At 35.7% G+C, this 16,716-nt stretch overlaps 1 protein-coding gene across 5 annotated transcripts; it reads left to right on the top strand.

Moving 5' to 3' along the window:
- The first annotated feature begins 1,492 nt into the window (after positions 1-1,492).
- LOC115959808 (kinesin-like protein KIN-14M) lies at positions 1,493-15,700 on the top strand. Of its 5 annotated transcripts, XM_031078397.1 has the most exons (8): positions 1,493-1,754; positions 1,838-1,988; positions 2,092-2,147; positions 11,503-11,663; positions 11,745-11,890; positions 12,477-12,597; positions 13,104-14,573; positions 15,176-15,261. In XM_031078397.1, the coding sequence occupies exons 2-7, from the start codon at positions 1,864-1,866 to the stop codon at positions 13,113-13,115; spliced, it is 621 nt and encodes a 206-aa protein (XP_030934257.1). In that variant the 5' UTR covers positions 1,493-1,754; positions 1,838-1,863; the 3' UTR covers positions 13,116-14,573; positions 15,176-15,261. The 5 variants fall into 5 exon arrangements, 3 of the variants coding, with proteins under 3 accessions (XP_030934257.1, XP_030934255.1, XP_030934256.1); XM_031078395.1 differs by lacking the exons at positions 12,477-12,597; positions 13,104-14,573 and having other exon boundaries at positions 15,176-15,700; XM_031078396.1 differs by lacking the exons at positions 13,104-14,573; positions 15,176-15,261 and having other exon boundaries at positions 12,477-12,755.
- Positions 15,701-16,716: the final 1,016 nt, after the last annotated feature.

Genomic DNA, 16,716 nt, shown 5'->3' with positions numbered 1-16,716 from the left:
GTTGTTACAGTAACTTTGTTTGTATTTTTAAAAAATATGTGTGAATAAAAAAATGTGTAAAAATACATATAAATTTGTTTAAAAACTAAAAATATGTGTTTAAACACATGTACCAAATGTCCCTAAGGCTCCGTTTGGGAGTTCATAAGATAATGAAATAGAATTGAATGAAATGATTATAAGGGAATGGAAATGGATGGAATGTATTTAAGGGAAATGAATGAAAAAGAATGGAATGGAATGGAATTAAGTAACCCTGATTGGATGTTTTAAAATAAAGGAGTGGAAATGAATGAAAATGAATGGAATGTAAGTAATCTTATTTGGGAGTAACATGGAGGGAATGTAATGGAATCATTTTATGACAACATTACTATTAGACCCTTATTTTAAAATAAAGAGTTGAATATATAGGAGTATTTTGGGAGTTTTAGTAAAAAACTCATTAAATTTAATTCCATTTCCTCCCATTTCTCCCAATTTTGGGGGAAATGAAAATTTTAGATTTTAAGGAAATAGAGAGGAATGAGTGTTCACTCTCACCCATTTCATTTCCTTCCACTTAAACTCCAAAATAAATGAATGAACTTTCTATTCCCTCCATTAAAACTCTCAAACAAGGAAATGGAAGAATATTTTAAAATTATTATTTTCATTCTTTTCTATTCCATTTCATTCATTTCTCCCAAACAAGACCTAATGGCTTATTTGGAAGTTTAAAAAATGAGGGGGAGTAGAGTAGAGTAGAGGGAGGGAGAATAATTCAATTACCTTATTTGAAAATTTTTTAAGGAAGGAGGGGGAGGAGTTTAGAGGGGTTTCAACCACCTCTAACCCCTCATTTTTAATTCTCCCAAATTGGAGAGATTTGGAGGGAGAGTAAAGTAGATAAATTATTGATTAGATAAATTTCCCAATTTACCCATTCTAAATTAATAATAGACTAATGTTGTAAGTCCATTTTCAAATAGGGGTAAATTTATCTATTTTAATCATTTATTCTCATCTCCATCCTCTCAAATAGGGCTAATTTTATAAACATTTAAACAAGATGGAGGAGAATCATTCCCCTTTACTCTTCTCCCCACTACTCTCCTCCCCTCTACTCTTCCCCCTCTCTAAACTTCCAAAGAGGCCATAAATGTCTAGGCGTATAAGAGAGGCTAAAATTAGCTTTAAATTTACGCACAAGAAAGAGAGAGGAAAGAAAAATCCATCAACTAAGGTATTGCACATGTGCAATAGCACAAATCTCAGCCTTTCATTATTTTGACACCTCACTAATCCAGCTGGCAATTCGTGTGCTCACTTCTAAAACCGGAAATAAACTAAAAAATGCTAAATAGTAAAAACCGGCCGGTTCAACTGGAGAACTGGGAACCGGTGCAGTCAAACCGGTTACTGACCTGTTTGTCTTTTCTCACCTAAAACTACGTCGTTTAAGTGGAGGAGTCCTAAAACCTAACCCTAATAGCTAACACTCTCATCTGAACTCACTTCTCTCACTCTCAGTGTTCTCACTTCTCCCTTCTCTCAAGTCTCACGCCTCTCAACTCTCAAGACTCACCGTCAAGCGGCCTCACCGTCTCACACTCTCACCCACTCTGCGAGTCACGCGGCACGCCTCTCTGCCTCGCCCTCTCACGCCTCTCTGCCCGCTCACTCTCTCTGCCTCCACGCTCGCTGCCACGCCCACGATCACGCCCTCAAGCATAACGGCGCCACGCCCACGATCTTCTCTTCGCCCGATCAGGGTATGGTTCAATTTCATTTTTCATTTTTCCCTTTCTTTTTCATTTCAATTTCCCTTTCTTTTCACTTCAATTCTCGTTTGCAGGAGAAATTTCTGGACCTTAGAGACAAATGTTGCAATTTACTTGGTATGGTTGTGATCGTGGACCTCTGAAGTGCTGGGTTTTTTTCATTATTTTTTCCCTCTCGTTCTCGCCCTCTGAAGTGCTCTGTTCTCTGCTTCTCGGCTTCGTCAGGTAACATTCTTTTCTTTTGATTTTGATTTTGATCATTTTCTTTTATCGGTTCTGTTTTTTTTTTTTTTTTTTTTTTTTTTCATTTCTCTCGGCTTCATCTCAGATTCTCCATTCATGTTCATGGCTTCATCTCAGGTTCTGTGTTCCGTGACTTCACTGGTAAGTGGTAACTTCTATCTTTCAATTATTCGTTTACAGAGTATGTTGTGGATTTTGTGCATGTTGTGGATTTGATTTACAGAGCATTATTATTTGTGAAGTATAGTTTACAGAGTATTTTACAGAGTATGTTGTGGATGTTGTGGATTTGATTTACAGAGCATTATTATTTGTGAAATATAGTTTACAGAGTATTTTACAGAGTATGTTGTGGATTTTGTGTATGTTGTGGATTTGATTTACAGAGCATTATTGTTTGTGAAATATTGTTTACAGAGTGTTGATGAAAGGAAACATCTTTATTACTATTGGTTTGATAGTTTTAGTATATTAAAAAATTATTAATTATTTATATAATTTAAATAAATAATAATTAAATTATTTATGATGCCACTGGTTTGACCATCGATTGGACCCCGGTCCGACCTTAAAACCGGTAATTAGCTCCTTTTTCGGTTGTTTCACCATACTGATTTTTAAAACCATGCTTCTATTTTCATTTTAGCTTCCCAAATTTGAATTTCACTATCTCGCTCTCCGCTCTCAACCTCGACTGCGCCTCCACCATTCTCTCAACCTCCACGCTTGCTCTCTGCCTCTCCCTCAATCCCGTCGTCATCACTTCCCGCATACCAAACTCAGACCCATAAGCAAAAACAAAGAAAAAACAGTAAACAGTAACTCACCATCTTAGATCCCAACCCCCAAACACTCGCACCCTTTTCAGACCCAGATTAGAGAGAATAAGGGTTGGGGTTTGGAGAGAATCTGGTGTTTAAGTGAGAATTTAAAGCTTTTCAGACCCAGGTCAGAGAAAGTAAGGGTTAGGGTTTGGAGAGAAGCGGGTAAGAGAGAAGTTGATGCTCGATCTCCATGGCTACAGCTAGCAGCTACTGTGTTCCGCTCCACCAATTGGGGTGGTGGTTCGGTAAAGTTCCTGTCTCTCTCTTTGATTTTTCGTTCTTTTAATTTTCTCAACACCAAAAAAAAAAAAAAGAAAAGAAAATTGTTCTTTAAAGCTCACACTTGGCCGAGCTTCTTCTTGCACTGCCGATACCCCTTTTTCTCTTTATTGTCTCTTCTCTTTTTATTTGCTTTTAAGAAATGACCGAAACCTCCATTTTGTTTCAGTTTTTATTAGTGACTAGGTTTCCTTGCGCATAAAACTTGATGATTTGTTTGGGTTTGAAAAAATGGAGGTTTTTGAGTACAGCCGAATGTGCTGCGATTGAAGGGAAAGTGGCCTGCTTGTAGTTGTTGTGTGTTGTTGTCTTTGACATCAGTAAAGTAATTCTGTTGCTTGGTCTATGCTAAAAAACTCATTATGAAATTTTACCTATTATTTTCCTAAATTGCAGATGGGTATTTTGCTTGTTGTAGTTCATTTTAAAGGTATAAACTGTGGCTCTTGATAGGCTAACTTGAGGGGAAAAATTTTGCTTGCTTGAATTGTTACCAACCATACTTAACAAGTTTAGCCCAAATTTTAAGTAGTCAATTTAGATTTTTATATGTTAAGGCCTTCCTCAAATATTCACATCAGAAACTTTAGGAAGTGTCTGGTCTGATTCTCTATATGGTGCTCATTTGGTTTGAGGTTGTGTCTGGTCTGAAGGTAAATTTAGGTAAGTCTGAGCTGGTAGCTGTGGGAGCAGTTCATAACATGGATCTTTTGGTGGCTGTCTTAGGCTGCAAGCAAGGATTTCTTCCAATGAAATATTTGGGCTCCCTTTGGGGGCAAAATTTAAGGACAAGTCAATTTGGAACCCAATTCTAGAAAAGATGGAAAGAAAATTAGCAGGTTGGAAAAAATTATGTTTATCCAAGGGAGGTAGAGTCACTTTAATTAAAATCACTCTCTCTAATCTTCCTACCTACTTTCTTTTTTTATTCCCTATTCTTGCTTCGGTGGCCAACCGAATTGCTAGACTCCAGCGAGATTTTCTGTGGGGTGGCCTTGGAGATGAGCCTAAATTTCATTTGGTTGATTGGTTTACGGTGTGTACTCCGCTTGCTTTAGGTGGGTTGGGGATTAGGAATCTGAGAACTTTCAATGTAGCTTTATTAGGGAAGTGGTTATGGAGATTTGGGCATGAAAGGGATGCTTTTAGGCATCAAGTGATAGAGGTGAAGTATGGATGTGATTGGGGTGGTTGGTGTTCTAGCTCTTCCTCTGTTCCATATGGAGTCAGTTTGTGGAAAAATATTAGAAGGGGGTGGCACTTGGTTTTTTCTGTTTGAAATTGGAGATGGTTCAAAAGTGCAGTTTTGGCTAGATAGTTGGTGTGGTTCTTCTTCTCTCACTGATTGCTATGCTGAATTATTTAGTATTTTTTGTAGCAAAAAGGCAAGTGTGGCGGATCTAATGAGGTTCAACAATGGTGTCCTCCATTGGGAGATTCATTTTTGTAGGGAAGTGCATAATTGGGAATTGGAAGCTTTCAGGAGCTTCATCAATACCATTTATTGCACTCCTGTGAAGGGGTTCTAGGAGGATAAGAGATGTTGGTTGCCTTGTAAGAGTAAGGGGTTCACGGTTAGTGCATACTATCATCTTCTAGTTGGTCATAGTGAGCAGTTTTTCCCTTGGAAATGCATTTGGAAGCAGAAGATTCCCTCTAGAGTGGCTTTCTTTGTTTGGACCGCTGCCTTGGGGAAATGTCTGATAATTGACAATTTAAGGAAAAGAAAATGTGCAAATGTGATTGTGAAACTGTTGACCATCTTTTCCTTCATTGCCCAGTTGCTTTGGAGTTGTGGGATATGGTGTTTGGTTTATTTGGAGTTTATTGGGTTATGCCAATGTCTGTTGTTGGGCTATTTGCTTGCTGGCAAGGTCGTTTTGGTCACCATCGTAATGGAGATATTTGGATGGTTGTTCCTCATTATTTGATGTGGTACATTTGGAAGGAGAGAAATAGTAGGTATTTTGAAGACATTGAGCGTTCCATGCTTAACATCAAGCTTCTATTTTTCAGAACTTTATTGGACTGGTTCTCTGTGTGGAGGAACCATCATTTTCTTCTATTTTGGATTTACTTGATTTTTGTAATGTTCGTTCTTGATTTGTTCCCCCTGTATACCACTTGTGTACTTGGGTGTCTTTCTCTTTGTCTTTCTCTTTTTTTTTTTTATCAATGAATCTTTATTACTTATCAAAAAAAAAAAAAAAAAAAGCCTTTAGTAAAGAAATATTAAAGGCTAACTAAATGGTCAAAACTAGCATTTGTAATAGGATTGAGAAGTTCGGTTGCAGTGCGAGCATATAGAAACCTTAAAAAACATATTTATAAAGGCAAAAACTGCCAAACAATTAGAAGTTATACAAGCTAGCTTTTCAAAATTAAGTCAAAGAAAAGAAATACAGACTAAGAAGAGTTTATTCCTCGAATTGAAAATTATCTAACATATTGCGAATCAGTGACCAGTTATTTCTAATTTTCTCTTCAGTAAAAACTAATTCAGTAGTCAGGTTCTTCATTCTGTTGGAGTAGTCCATCCACAAAAGCCTTAGCCTCATTCTTTTTATGAACACATCTATTGACTTTGGCTTGAGCGTCGCAAAGTTCTTGTTCTGCTTGCATCAATTCATTTGATGCAGTGGTCAAATCTTGCATAGCATCAGCTACTTGAATTTTGAATGCTGCTCTAGGATCTAGAGTGTGAGAGATGATATGATTAAGAGCTTCAATTCTTTCTCTTTTATCTCTGATATGAGAAAGGTCTTTGACAGTGTTCTCATATTGGTCCATGAACATAGAAAGAATTGGACCTTCAATCCTTTCTTCTTTATGCATGTAGGAGAGTATGGATTGACAGAGTTCATAGAATCGACCTTGAGCAACATCATCTAGGAGAACTTCATCTACAAAATTGACCAAATAAGAGCGAATGCATAGTAAGGTCTCATTCAGCTTGATGAAATTCATATTTGATGTTGCGTATGCTGATTTCAAGATTATCAAGTACAGCATGAGCCTTGGCAAATATGTCTTCATCATCCCCTTGTTCTTCAGTTTCTTGCACTCTTTTCCTTCCTCTTTTTTTGTCAGATTCATTGAGAGCAAATTTGTAGCTGTTTAGGAGGTTATTGGGTTCGGGTATTTGGGTATTAGACTATTAGTGCTTGTGAACTATGAGAATGGCAATTCTCAATCTCTTTGTTTCTTTGTGTCACTTGCTCCTTCTAAGTTGTATCTGCAAATTGTAGAAGTGTATGCGCCTCACAAGAAAACACCACCAAAACCAATGCAACTTCAGCTTGAGACAAACCCGAGCACAACATAATCTATATCAATATTTAAAGTATTTGTTGATAAAAGGTAGTAATTAGATGAACCAAGTGACACAATAAGTTTATACTTGGCCAAAAAAGTAGCAACACAAACACCTAAATAAATGGTGACAGTATGAAAGGTTTAAAAAGTCAACAACTGAAAACAAAATTTACCTTGGAGCCATCATGTGCAGTCTGCACCAGCGGGGATATTTCTTTGTAAATGTCTTCTTGAGAAGCATCCTCAGAAAATCTCTCATCAACTGCGAAATGATATACTTTTCCTGTTGACATTCAGTAGCATTACATTAGCATATTCAATAACAAATAAAAAATACTTCTAGATTATAAATACTAGCATTTCTTATACGTATTCATGGATTTGATGAGGGACTCTGTATTAAGAAGTGTTTAGCAAAACACTTATGCTTAATATTTGTAATCAATTTGAATTACTAAATTGATCTTTACGTTGACAACGGCAATACGAACAAAGAAAATGACATACAATAAGTTGTGTAAAGAAGCATAGATCAGAATTAATAGAAGTCCTATAAACTAATAAAAAAAGTAGTTGCAGAAAAAATTAATACAGATAAACAGACAAAAGACTAAAATCAAAACATCAATTATAGGGGGGGAAAAGAACTAATCAAGCATATTTATATAGTATTAGATTTCTACCTTTAAAATGCAAGTCAACGCCTTGGCCACCAGCTTTGATTGCTTTGGAGAAGGTAATCAAATTTTTAACTCTTTTTGCAGCCTCATCAGGGGGCAAAGGGCGCACTCGAACAAAAACGCGAACTTTGCCTTTTAATTCCTACCAAAAAAAAAAATTAGTACAAGCGAAACCTCATTATATTGTTGGACATGGAAAGATGAAAACAAAATTATCATAATTAATTGTAGTTCTTCCTTCTTAATTTTCTCCTGCACCACCCTCTCAGCTTTTAAAAGCTATATAAAAAAGAAATAAACATTAATGTGGGATTAGAAGTCAGGTGTTTTAACATTCAATCACAAAATAAATAATAAAAATACAAACAAATAAGAAAACAATATAGAAGAAACCACAAATACAAAAGAAAATCAAAACGAAGTCCAAATCTGCATAAAGAAAAAGGTAATTGATAAACTACTTAAGCTAGGGATACTTTTTTCTTTATGCAGATTTGGACTTCGTTTTGATTTTCTTTTGTATTTTTGGTTTCTTCTATATTGTTTTCTTGTTTGTTTGTATTTTTATTATTTATTTTGTGATTGGATGTTAAAGCACCTGACTTCTAATCCCACATTAATGTTTATTTATTTTTTATATAGCTTTTAAAAGTTGAGAGGGTGGTGCAGGAGAAAATTAAGAAGGAAGAACTACAATTAATTATGATAATTTTGTTTTCATCTTTCCATCTCCAACAATATAATGAGGTTTCGCTTGTACTAAATTTTTTTTTGGTAGGAATTAAAAGGCAAAGTTCGCGTTTTTGTTCGAGTGCGCCCTTTGCCTCCTGATGAGGCTGCAAAAAGAGTTAAAAATTTGATTACCTTATCTAAAGCAATCAAAGCTGGTGGCCAGGGTGTTGACTTGCATTTTAAAGGTAGAAATCTAATACTATATAAATATGCTTGATTAGTTCTTTTTTCCCTCTATAATTGATATTTTGATTTTAGTCTTTTGTCTGTTTATCTGTATTAATTTTTTCTGCAGCTACTTTTTCTATTAGTTTATAGGACTTCTATTAATTCTGATCAATACTTCTTTACACAACATATTGTATGTCATTTTCTTTGTTTGTATTGCCGTTGTCAACGTGAAGATCAATTTAGTAATTCAAATTGATTACAAATATTACGTATAAGTGTTTTGCTAAACACTTCTTAATACGGAGTCCCTCATCAAATCCATGAATACGTATAAGAAATGCTAGTATTTATAATCTACAAGTATTTTTATTTGTTATTGAATGTGCTAATGTAATGCTACTGAATGTCAACAGGAAAAGTATATCATTTCGCAGTTGATGAGAGATTTTTCTGAGGAAGCTTCTCAAGAAGACATTTAAAAGGAAATATCCCCGCTGGTGCAGACTGCACATGATGGCTCCAAGGTAAATTTTGTTTTCAGTTGTTGACTTTTTAAACCTTTCATCCTGTCGCCATTTATTTAGGTGTTTGTGTTGCTATTTTTTTGGCCAAGTATAAACTTATTGTGTCACTTGGTTCAATTCCTACCTTTTTTTTAACAAATACTTTAAATATTGATATAGATTATGTTGTGCTCGGGTTTGTCTCAAGTTGAAGTTGCATTGGTCTTGGTGGTGTTTTCTTGTGATTTTTGGATAGGTAATTGCAACTTATTAAATCAAAAAGTGTATTCAAAACAAAGAAAAAATAGCAAAGCAAAACAAGACTTGAAAATAAAATGCACGAAACCAGCTGTATATTCAACAGTACAAAAGTGGAGTATCTAGGAAATCCATCAGAGAAAACATGGAGAAAGTGGAGGACTTCCATTCCCATTCATAAAGAGCCTTCAGAAATAAAATCTTGAGATTCGGTACAATGGACTCCTTGTCCTTGAAAATGTGGCAATTCCTTTCACCCCAAATGCACCACATCAAACATGCGCCCCCCACCCCCTGGTCCCATATCTATGAGAACCCAACATACCATTTAAAGATACTAGCATTGAAACAATAGAGTTTGGCATAACCCAAGAAATCCCAACTAGGGAGAGGAGAAATACCACAGATCAGATGCAATTGGGCAAGGCAGCAACAAGTGACTTAACCCTTTCTCAAGCTAATCTACACAGCACCATCCCACTATAAGAATACCCTTCCTACACAGATCGTCAGTTGTCAAATTTTTACCAGGGCCTACCTCCCACACAAAAAAAAAGAGACTCTAGGTGGAGAAGGACTTTTCCAAATGAATTTCCAAGGAAACTTGGGCGTACAATCACCTCTTTGTTGAAGCATTCTATAGAAACTTGTATGATTTGAAATCCTTTCTTAGGAGTCATCCAAACCAACTTATCACTAGAAATAGGATTAAGCTGTACTGCATACAAATTATCCAAAAATCAAGCCATAGACTCCAATTCCCAATCTTGTGCCTATCGAATAAAAACAGATTTTCAAATCACCTTACTGTGTAAACACTCCATGTAATTAGCAACTTGAGCATCCTTATCTCTGGCAAAGCTGAATAATTCTGGATATTTGGCTTGAAAAGTGCCACTACCATCCCAATGGTCTTTCCAAAACAACACTTGAGTACCATTTCCCACCTCAAAACGGATATATGATGCAAAAGTATCTCATTCCTTTTGGACAACTTTCCATAATCCCACTCCATAAGGCCCTCTAACCTCACTTGGGATTAAATCACAACTACCTGTTCCATCTCTGCTGCCAATGACCTTCCTCCACGAAGAATCTTGTTCTAAACCATATCTCCACAACCACTTTCCCAATAAAGCTTGATTGGAATTGACCAATTTTCTAATATCCAATCCTCCTAGTCAAATTGGGTTGCCGATAGTGGACCAATTAACCAAATAAATCTTCTATTCCCCCTGATTGCCACCCCACAGTAAATCTCTTTTAATCTACTCCAATTTATTGGCTACACTGGCTAGAATGGGGAAGGGAGACGTAAAATAAGTGGGAAAACTAGAAAGTGTACTCTTAATTAGAGTAGAAGACTCCTCTTTGAGAGATAGAGTTTCTTCCCCCCTGCTAGCCGCTTCTCCATCTTTTCTATAATTCCATCCCAAATCGTGCAGGCTTTATGTGGAGCCCCTAAAGGAAGACCTAGGTATTTCAGTGGGAGGGCAGAAATCTTACAGCCCAAAGTACCAGCCAGCACCCCTATATCATCCACCGCCCCTATGGGAACCATTTCATATTTTGATGAATTGATCCGAAGACCATAAACCACCTCAAGACACAACAAAATACTCAAATGGCAGATTTGGTTCACATCTGCACCACATAGGGCCTGTGTATTGTATGCGAACAGCAATTGGGATATGACCATTAGATTTTCCACTGTGGGGGAAGCCAAGAATTTGGTTCAGATCTGCACCACAAGAATTTTGTACACATTCTTGATACTAATAGGCCTGAAATGTTTTAGCTCCACTGCCTCCACTATTTTAGGAATGGGTGAGACAAAAGTGGTATTAAGACTTTTCTCAAACATTCCTCTATTATGGAAGCTGTGAAAAAAATTCATGACATCTCCCTTCACCACCAGACCAACAATGCTAGAAGAAATCTATAGTAAAGCCTTTGGGGATTAGGATCATCCTTTCTTGCTACCTTTGTCAAATTCTGTTAGCATTAATTGTTGTCCCTTTGCATTAGCCATTAGTTGTAGGATGAAAGCAGTTTCCCCCTCCCTGAATGTCTTTAAAAAATCCTTCTCACAATTTCGTAAATCTGGTAAAGCCAATGAGTCCTGCAACCATCCTGCTCCATGTCTTCCTAAGAGCAAGAAAACCGATCTTAAGAAGTATCTCCCTCTTTCATAAATGTGTAAACGAAATCTTGAATCACCTTCTGACATTGCCAATTCGAACATTTTGGATTCAATGTTGAACAGTCTTGAACCCTCCATTACTATGTCAAAACGAAAAATTCTCTAGAAACTACCACTTCTACACTGCAGGCACCTCCTTGTTTTGCCTTCAGGGGAAGACGTGGGATGTCTGGTGTATCTGTTGGTGGCCTCTTGGGTGGGTAGATGTTTGTAGAGAGGTTTTTCCCAATTTTCCACACTACTTGACTAGATGAATTTTGATTACCATGTCTAAACTAACTTGCAGTATGCATTTAGTTTCAGTATGCATTTAGTTTCATATCATTACATTTGGCTGTCATTGAGTTGAAATGCAATTGTAGTTTTAGAAACTTAGATTCTGCATTATATTATTGTGAAAAACATTGGAAATGCAATTGTAGTGTTAGATATTTAAGTTTTGTGTGCTTGCGAATCTGCTGTCAGAGAGGTTTGCTTAGCCTTTTTTATATAACTTGCATTAATATAATGCTGGTGTGATGTTTTGGCAAGTTTCCATCTTCACTTATGACCAGATGGGGTCTGGTAAAACGCATACCATGGTGGGCAGCCAAGAAGACTTTGAGAAGAGGGGGCTTATACCACGTTCATTAGAACAGATTTTTGACACCGGTCAATTCCACAAAAAGAGTGGTTGGACGTACAAAGTGGAGGTAAACTGTTTGAAATTTTTGTTTTTGATCTACTTATATTTTCTAGTAAAACATTTAACAAATTCTTCTAAATATGTGTAGGTTTCAATGGTTGAACTATCCAGACATGGATACTTCGATTTGTCATCAAAAAAGGACAAAATTGAAACTCCAAATCTTTCGAAAAAAGTTGATGTTTCGTGTTTGAAAGATGCTTTACAGCATTTCCAGATGGCTATAGCAAGAAGGTAATTGGGTTGTACGAGGATTTGATTAAATTCTCCATATCCTAATAACTTAAGTTTTTTGAACAAACGTAATTTATCAGTTGAATTTGTGGTTACGTGTGCAACATTGACTTCCAAGTTTACGGAATGGCTTCAAATCTTCACAAATCACGACTAATATGTGGATGGCTGCAAATCTGCCCCAATCACGACTAATTAGTGGATTGGAGCGTAGTTCCTCTCATAAGCCTAGAGATTATGTATTCTAGACATAAACTTGAAGATAGTTAATGTATTCCTTCCGTTTTAGGTTTTGGGAGCAATTGATCATTTTTGTGGCTGCTTGGCAAAAGAAATATTTGACTATTAAGTTGCTTTTACTGCACACTAGGAATGCACGAATAGGGTTTACCTTAATTGCTTAATTTGGTGTGTGTACTGTGAAGTTAGCGTGAGACATGGATATGTGGTCATCTTGAATTGACTTAATCTTTTACATTGAGTAAATTATCCTGTTTCACAACAGTTTTCTTGTATTGTTTTATTTGTGCTACTTTTTCTCTCTTTTGCCAATTTTATATGTTGAAATATTTTCTTGCTTTTCTAGGATCTCATGCTTACATCCAAGGGAGTGTTACACTATTGATCTGTCTGGGAGTGAGCCAATGGACAGCACTTACCATTCGCAACTGGACAATCCTAATGTTGATTCGTATGAAGAATCTAAGGTCTCTATCGAATTTTATTAACCATTCACTTCAATTTGTTAATAGTTTTCTTCTTTTTCATTTGTTGCATTTAGTACATTAAAAGTTCCCTTTTTCGGATTATTTGTTGCATTTAGTTTATCAAGGGTTCCCTTTTCAATTTGGGTCAAGTGTTGAGAGACGTGGTGGCAAAGAGCCGGCTGGTGCACAAGTTTTCTATAAGCAGCGGCTATTTAAATATTTGCAGTTACAACTATTGGTTTTAACTTCTCTTACATTTTTTTTTTAAGAAACAAACTAACTGTTAAACACACACACACACTTAATTACACTCTCTCACCATGCCCAAACACATTACTTAACCCAAAGTACCACTACAAAATGGTCTTAACTTCTCGAACATTTAAATGAAAGTTTTAGTTTCTATGTAGTTGATGCTTTTCCTATTTATGCATACAGTATTACCTCGAAGGGCCAAAGATCGTGATGTTTGCTAACGTCTCCTCGTCTGCTTCTTCTATTACCAGTGTATCCTTTGATCTTATAATAGAAGAAGCGGAGGAGGAGACGTGAGCAAACATCACGATCTTTGGCCCTTCGAGGTAATACTGTATGCATAAATAGGAAAAGCATCAACTACATAGAAACTAAAACTTTCATTTAAATGTTCGAGAAGTTAAGACCATTTTGTAGTGGTACTTTGGGTTAAGTAATGTGTTTGGGCATGGTGAGAGTGTGTAATTAAGTGTGTGTGTGTTTAACAGTTAGTTTGTTTCTAAAAAAAAAAAAAATGTAAGAGAAGTTAAAACCAATAGTTGTACCTGCAAATATTTAAATAGCCGCTGCTTATAGAAAACTTGTGCACCAACCGGCTCTTTGCCACCACGTCTCTCAACACTTGACCCAAATTGAAAAGGGAACCCTTGATAAACTAAATGCAACAAATAATCCGAAAAAGGGAACTTTTAATGTACTAAATGCAACAAATGAAAAAGAAGAAAACTATTAACAAATTGAAGTGAATGGTTAATAAAATTCAATAGAGACCTTAGATTCTTCATACGAATCAACATTAGGATTGTCCAGTTGCGAATGGTAAGTGCTGTCCATTGGCTCACTCCTAGCCAGATCAATAGTGTAACGCTCCCTCGGATGTAAGCATGGGATCCTAGAAAAGCAAGAAAATATTTCAACATATAAAATTGGCAAAAGAGAGAAAAAGTAGCTCAAATAAAACAATACAAAAAAACTGTTGTGAAACAGGATAATTTACTCAACTTAAAAGATTAAGTCAATTCAAGACGACCACATATCCATGTCTCACGCTAACTTCACAGTACACACACCAAATTAAGCAATTAAGGTAAACCCTATTCGTGCATTCCTAGTGTGCAGTAAAAGCAACTTAATAGTCAAATATTTCTTTTGCCAAGCAGCCACAAAAATGATCAATTGCTCCCAAAACCTAAAACGGAAGGAATACATTAACTATCTTCAAGTTTATGTCTAGAATACATAATCTCTAGGCTTATGAGAGGAACTACGCTCCAATCCACTAATTAGTCGTGATTTGTGAAGATTTGAAGCCATTCTGTAAACTTGGAAGTCAATGTTGCACACGTGACCACAAATTCAACTGATAAATTACGTTTGTTCCAAAAACTTAAGTTATTAGGATATGGAGAATTTAATCAAATCCTCGTACAACCCAATTACCTTCTTGCTATAGCCATCCGGAAATGCTGTAAAGCATCTTTCAAACACGAAACATCAACTTTTTTCGAAAGATTTGGAGTTTCAATTTTGTCCTTTTTTGATGACAAATCGAAGAATCCATGTCTAGATAGTTCAACCATTGAAACCTACACATATTTAGAAGAATTTGTTAAATGTTTTACTAGAAAATATAAGTAGATCAAAAACAAAAAGGGTCCCTTTTGTCCAATAGGCAGGTAGCTTTGGAGTGTTTGGTCTCCATTTCATCATACGCAACTCAGGTAATGCCTTGAACTGATCCCTAACTAACAGTAATTTGTGGTTTGCTTATGGAAGCAACTTTTGTTAGTTTAGTTAGTAGACATGAAGTAGAAATTAAACTTTTGTATTTAATCTAGAAAGTCTGACATTAAAACTAGACCACAAATCTTGATTCTTTTGGTATTTAATCTTGTCTTTCCTTGAACTCCTTCTTGTCCGCATCACAAGCTCAATTGAGAGGAACCTTTGTTTGCCTTCAGGCATCCCGAAATTAACAATGTACTGAAATTTATTTCAGCATATTTTTTGATAGGTAACTGTAAAAATTTTACTAGAAAGAGAAAGAAGAATACGATGAAACACAACGTATACTTTCTTAGTAGGTTCCAACTTAATAGGAAGCTTTGTGCAATATATCATGTCACAACTCACCTATATTTCCCATTGCAATTTTGAATGCTTTCTTTACTGGGAATGTTCTCATGTTGTTGGAGATCAATTATCTAAAAAACATTTTGGACATATGGACACCTAAGGAATGTGCAAGATTACTATAAGTACTTATTCAGACTACAGGCATATTGATAATATGTGACCAAGATTTTTTATTTTTCCTCTTCAGGTATCCTCGTATATGTTTCCCCCAGTTGTCACACCAGACAGTGAGGTCCTCGGCAGGAAATGTGGAGGTCATGAGGTTAATTGAAGAAAAAAAGGAGTTGGAAGTGATCACCAGTTCTATTGGGAAGATGACTAAATCCCAAGAAAAATGTTTGAAGAAGTTCAAGAAGAAGAAAGAAAAGTTTGACAAGTTCATGGATAATATGGAAACTGTGTTAAAAGACTACCATCTGGAATATAATTCCAAGAGCAAGTCAGATAACTCACCTTGCTGGTGTACATTGTCCTAGTTACTTTTGTAGTGCAGTAAATCTCTAGAATGCTTGTAAATATCCATAGAACAGGTTTTTGCTTAAAGGGAAATTTTATATTTGTAGATGTCACTTGGAAGACTACCAGAACCCTGAGAATTTTACTGCTAGCACAGCTCCAAAATTATAGGATCAACATAGCAGTCCATTTACTTTTATATTCAATGTGTAGCACTTTATTTATGATCTGGTATTAATTTACATAATTACATCTATATATTACACTGGTTTCTCACTTTGGTTGCATCTTTGATGATTATGGCCTGTGAATCTGTGATTAACAAATATTCTTTATTTAGGTAAAATGCATTAAGATCCTCTGAACTTTTATGTTGCAGTATGATTGCATGACTTTTTTGTCTTTGCCAATTCAGTTCATAAACTTTGGCTCTATAGTTCATAAATCCCCTCATGTCCATTTCCCTCTCCCTCCCCCCCCCCCCCCCCCCCCCCAACCAACAACCAAAAATCAGAAGAAAGGAAGGATTTTACTGCTAACGCTTAAAAGTTCAAGAGTCTTAAGGCATTTTTTTCCCCAGGATTTGATGCAAAAAAAAGGGTAAAATATATAGAGGGAAGGAGTGCCATGGCTCACAGTTCCGACTTTTGAAATTCTCCACCTTCTCTTCCAATATTTAAAAAAAAAAAAATTATATATTAAATTTAACCAATGACCTCTTCTTAAATTTCTTCTTATTATCCGTAGTATATAAGTATATCTAACAAAGCACCTTTTTTTTTTTTTGCATTTGGGCAATTAGAAATAGAGATATTATGTTTGTATTTTTTTAGAATAAACAACAATTATAATTTTTGTGGTTATGAATTAGAGATCTTTGTTGCACTTGTCATTTATGATGAAAAATAATGTTTTCTCGTTTAATTACTATTATTGTTATATTTTTCTTATATTGACGTATAATTTTAGCCTTCAGTTTCATTTATGTTAAATGAGTAATATATCCTATTTCTATTAAATAGTAGTCAGTCATTCTCTATAATAGTATAATGTGTACAACATGGGTGGAGCAATTTTATAATTGTTGCTTTTGCTATCGAATATTGCCATCATCTAAAGTTAGTTCTTCTGTATGCATAAGCCCAACAAAAGTGAAGCACTTCAATGATTTTTGTTTCTTTTATTATCAACTTATTGTGCTTACCTACCTTGCTTGTATTCATCGAAATTTCGTAGAAATATTCCAATTCAAAATATCCACTTCTAATCCAC

This window comes from Quercus lobata, chromosome 9, assembly GCF_001633185.2.
Source record: "Quercus lobata isolate SW786 chromosome 9, ValleyOak3.0 Primary Assembly, whole genome shotgun sequence".
NCBI lineage: Eukaryota > Viridiplantae > Streptophyta > Magnoliopsida > Fagales > Fagaceae > Quercus > Quercus lobata.
The sequence above is the reverse complement of the archived record's forward strand: the minus strand, read 5'-3'. Positions and strand labels throughout refer to the sequence as shown.

What these genes read in the sequence shown, in the direction of transcription:
- LOC115959808 (XM_031078395.1), top strand. Translation starts at nt 1,864, where the DNA reads ATGTTGCAATTTACTTGGTATGGTTGTGATCGTGGACCTCTGAAGTGC. An exon ending in TGTGTTCCGTGACTTCACTG is followed by an intron (nt 2,148 to 11,502) that starts GTAAGTGGTAAC and finishes TGTTTTGGCAAG; the next exon opens with TTTCCATCTTCACTTATGAC. An exon ending in CAGATGGCTATAGCAAGAAG is followed by an intron (nt 11,891 to 15,175) that starts GTAATTGGGTTG and finishes TTTCCTCTTCAG; the next exon opens with GTATCCTCGTATATGTTTCC.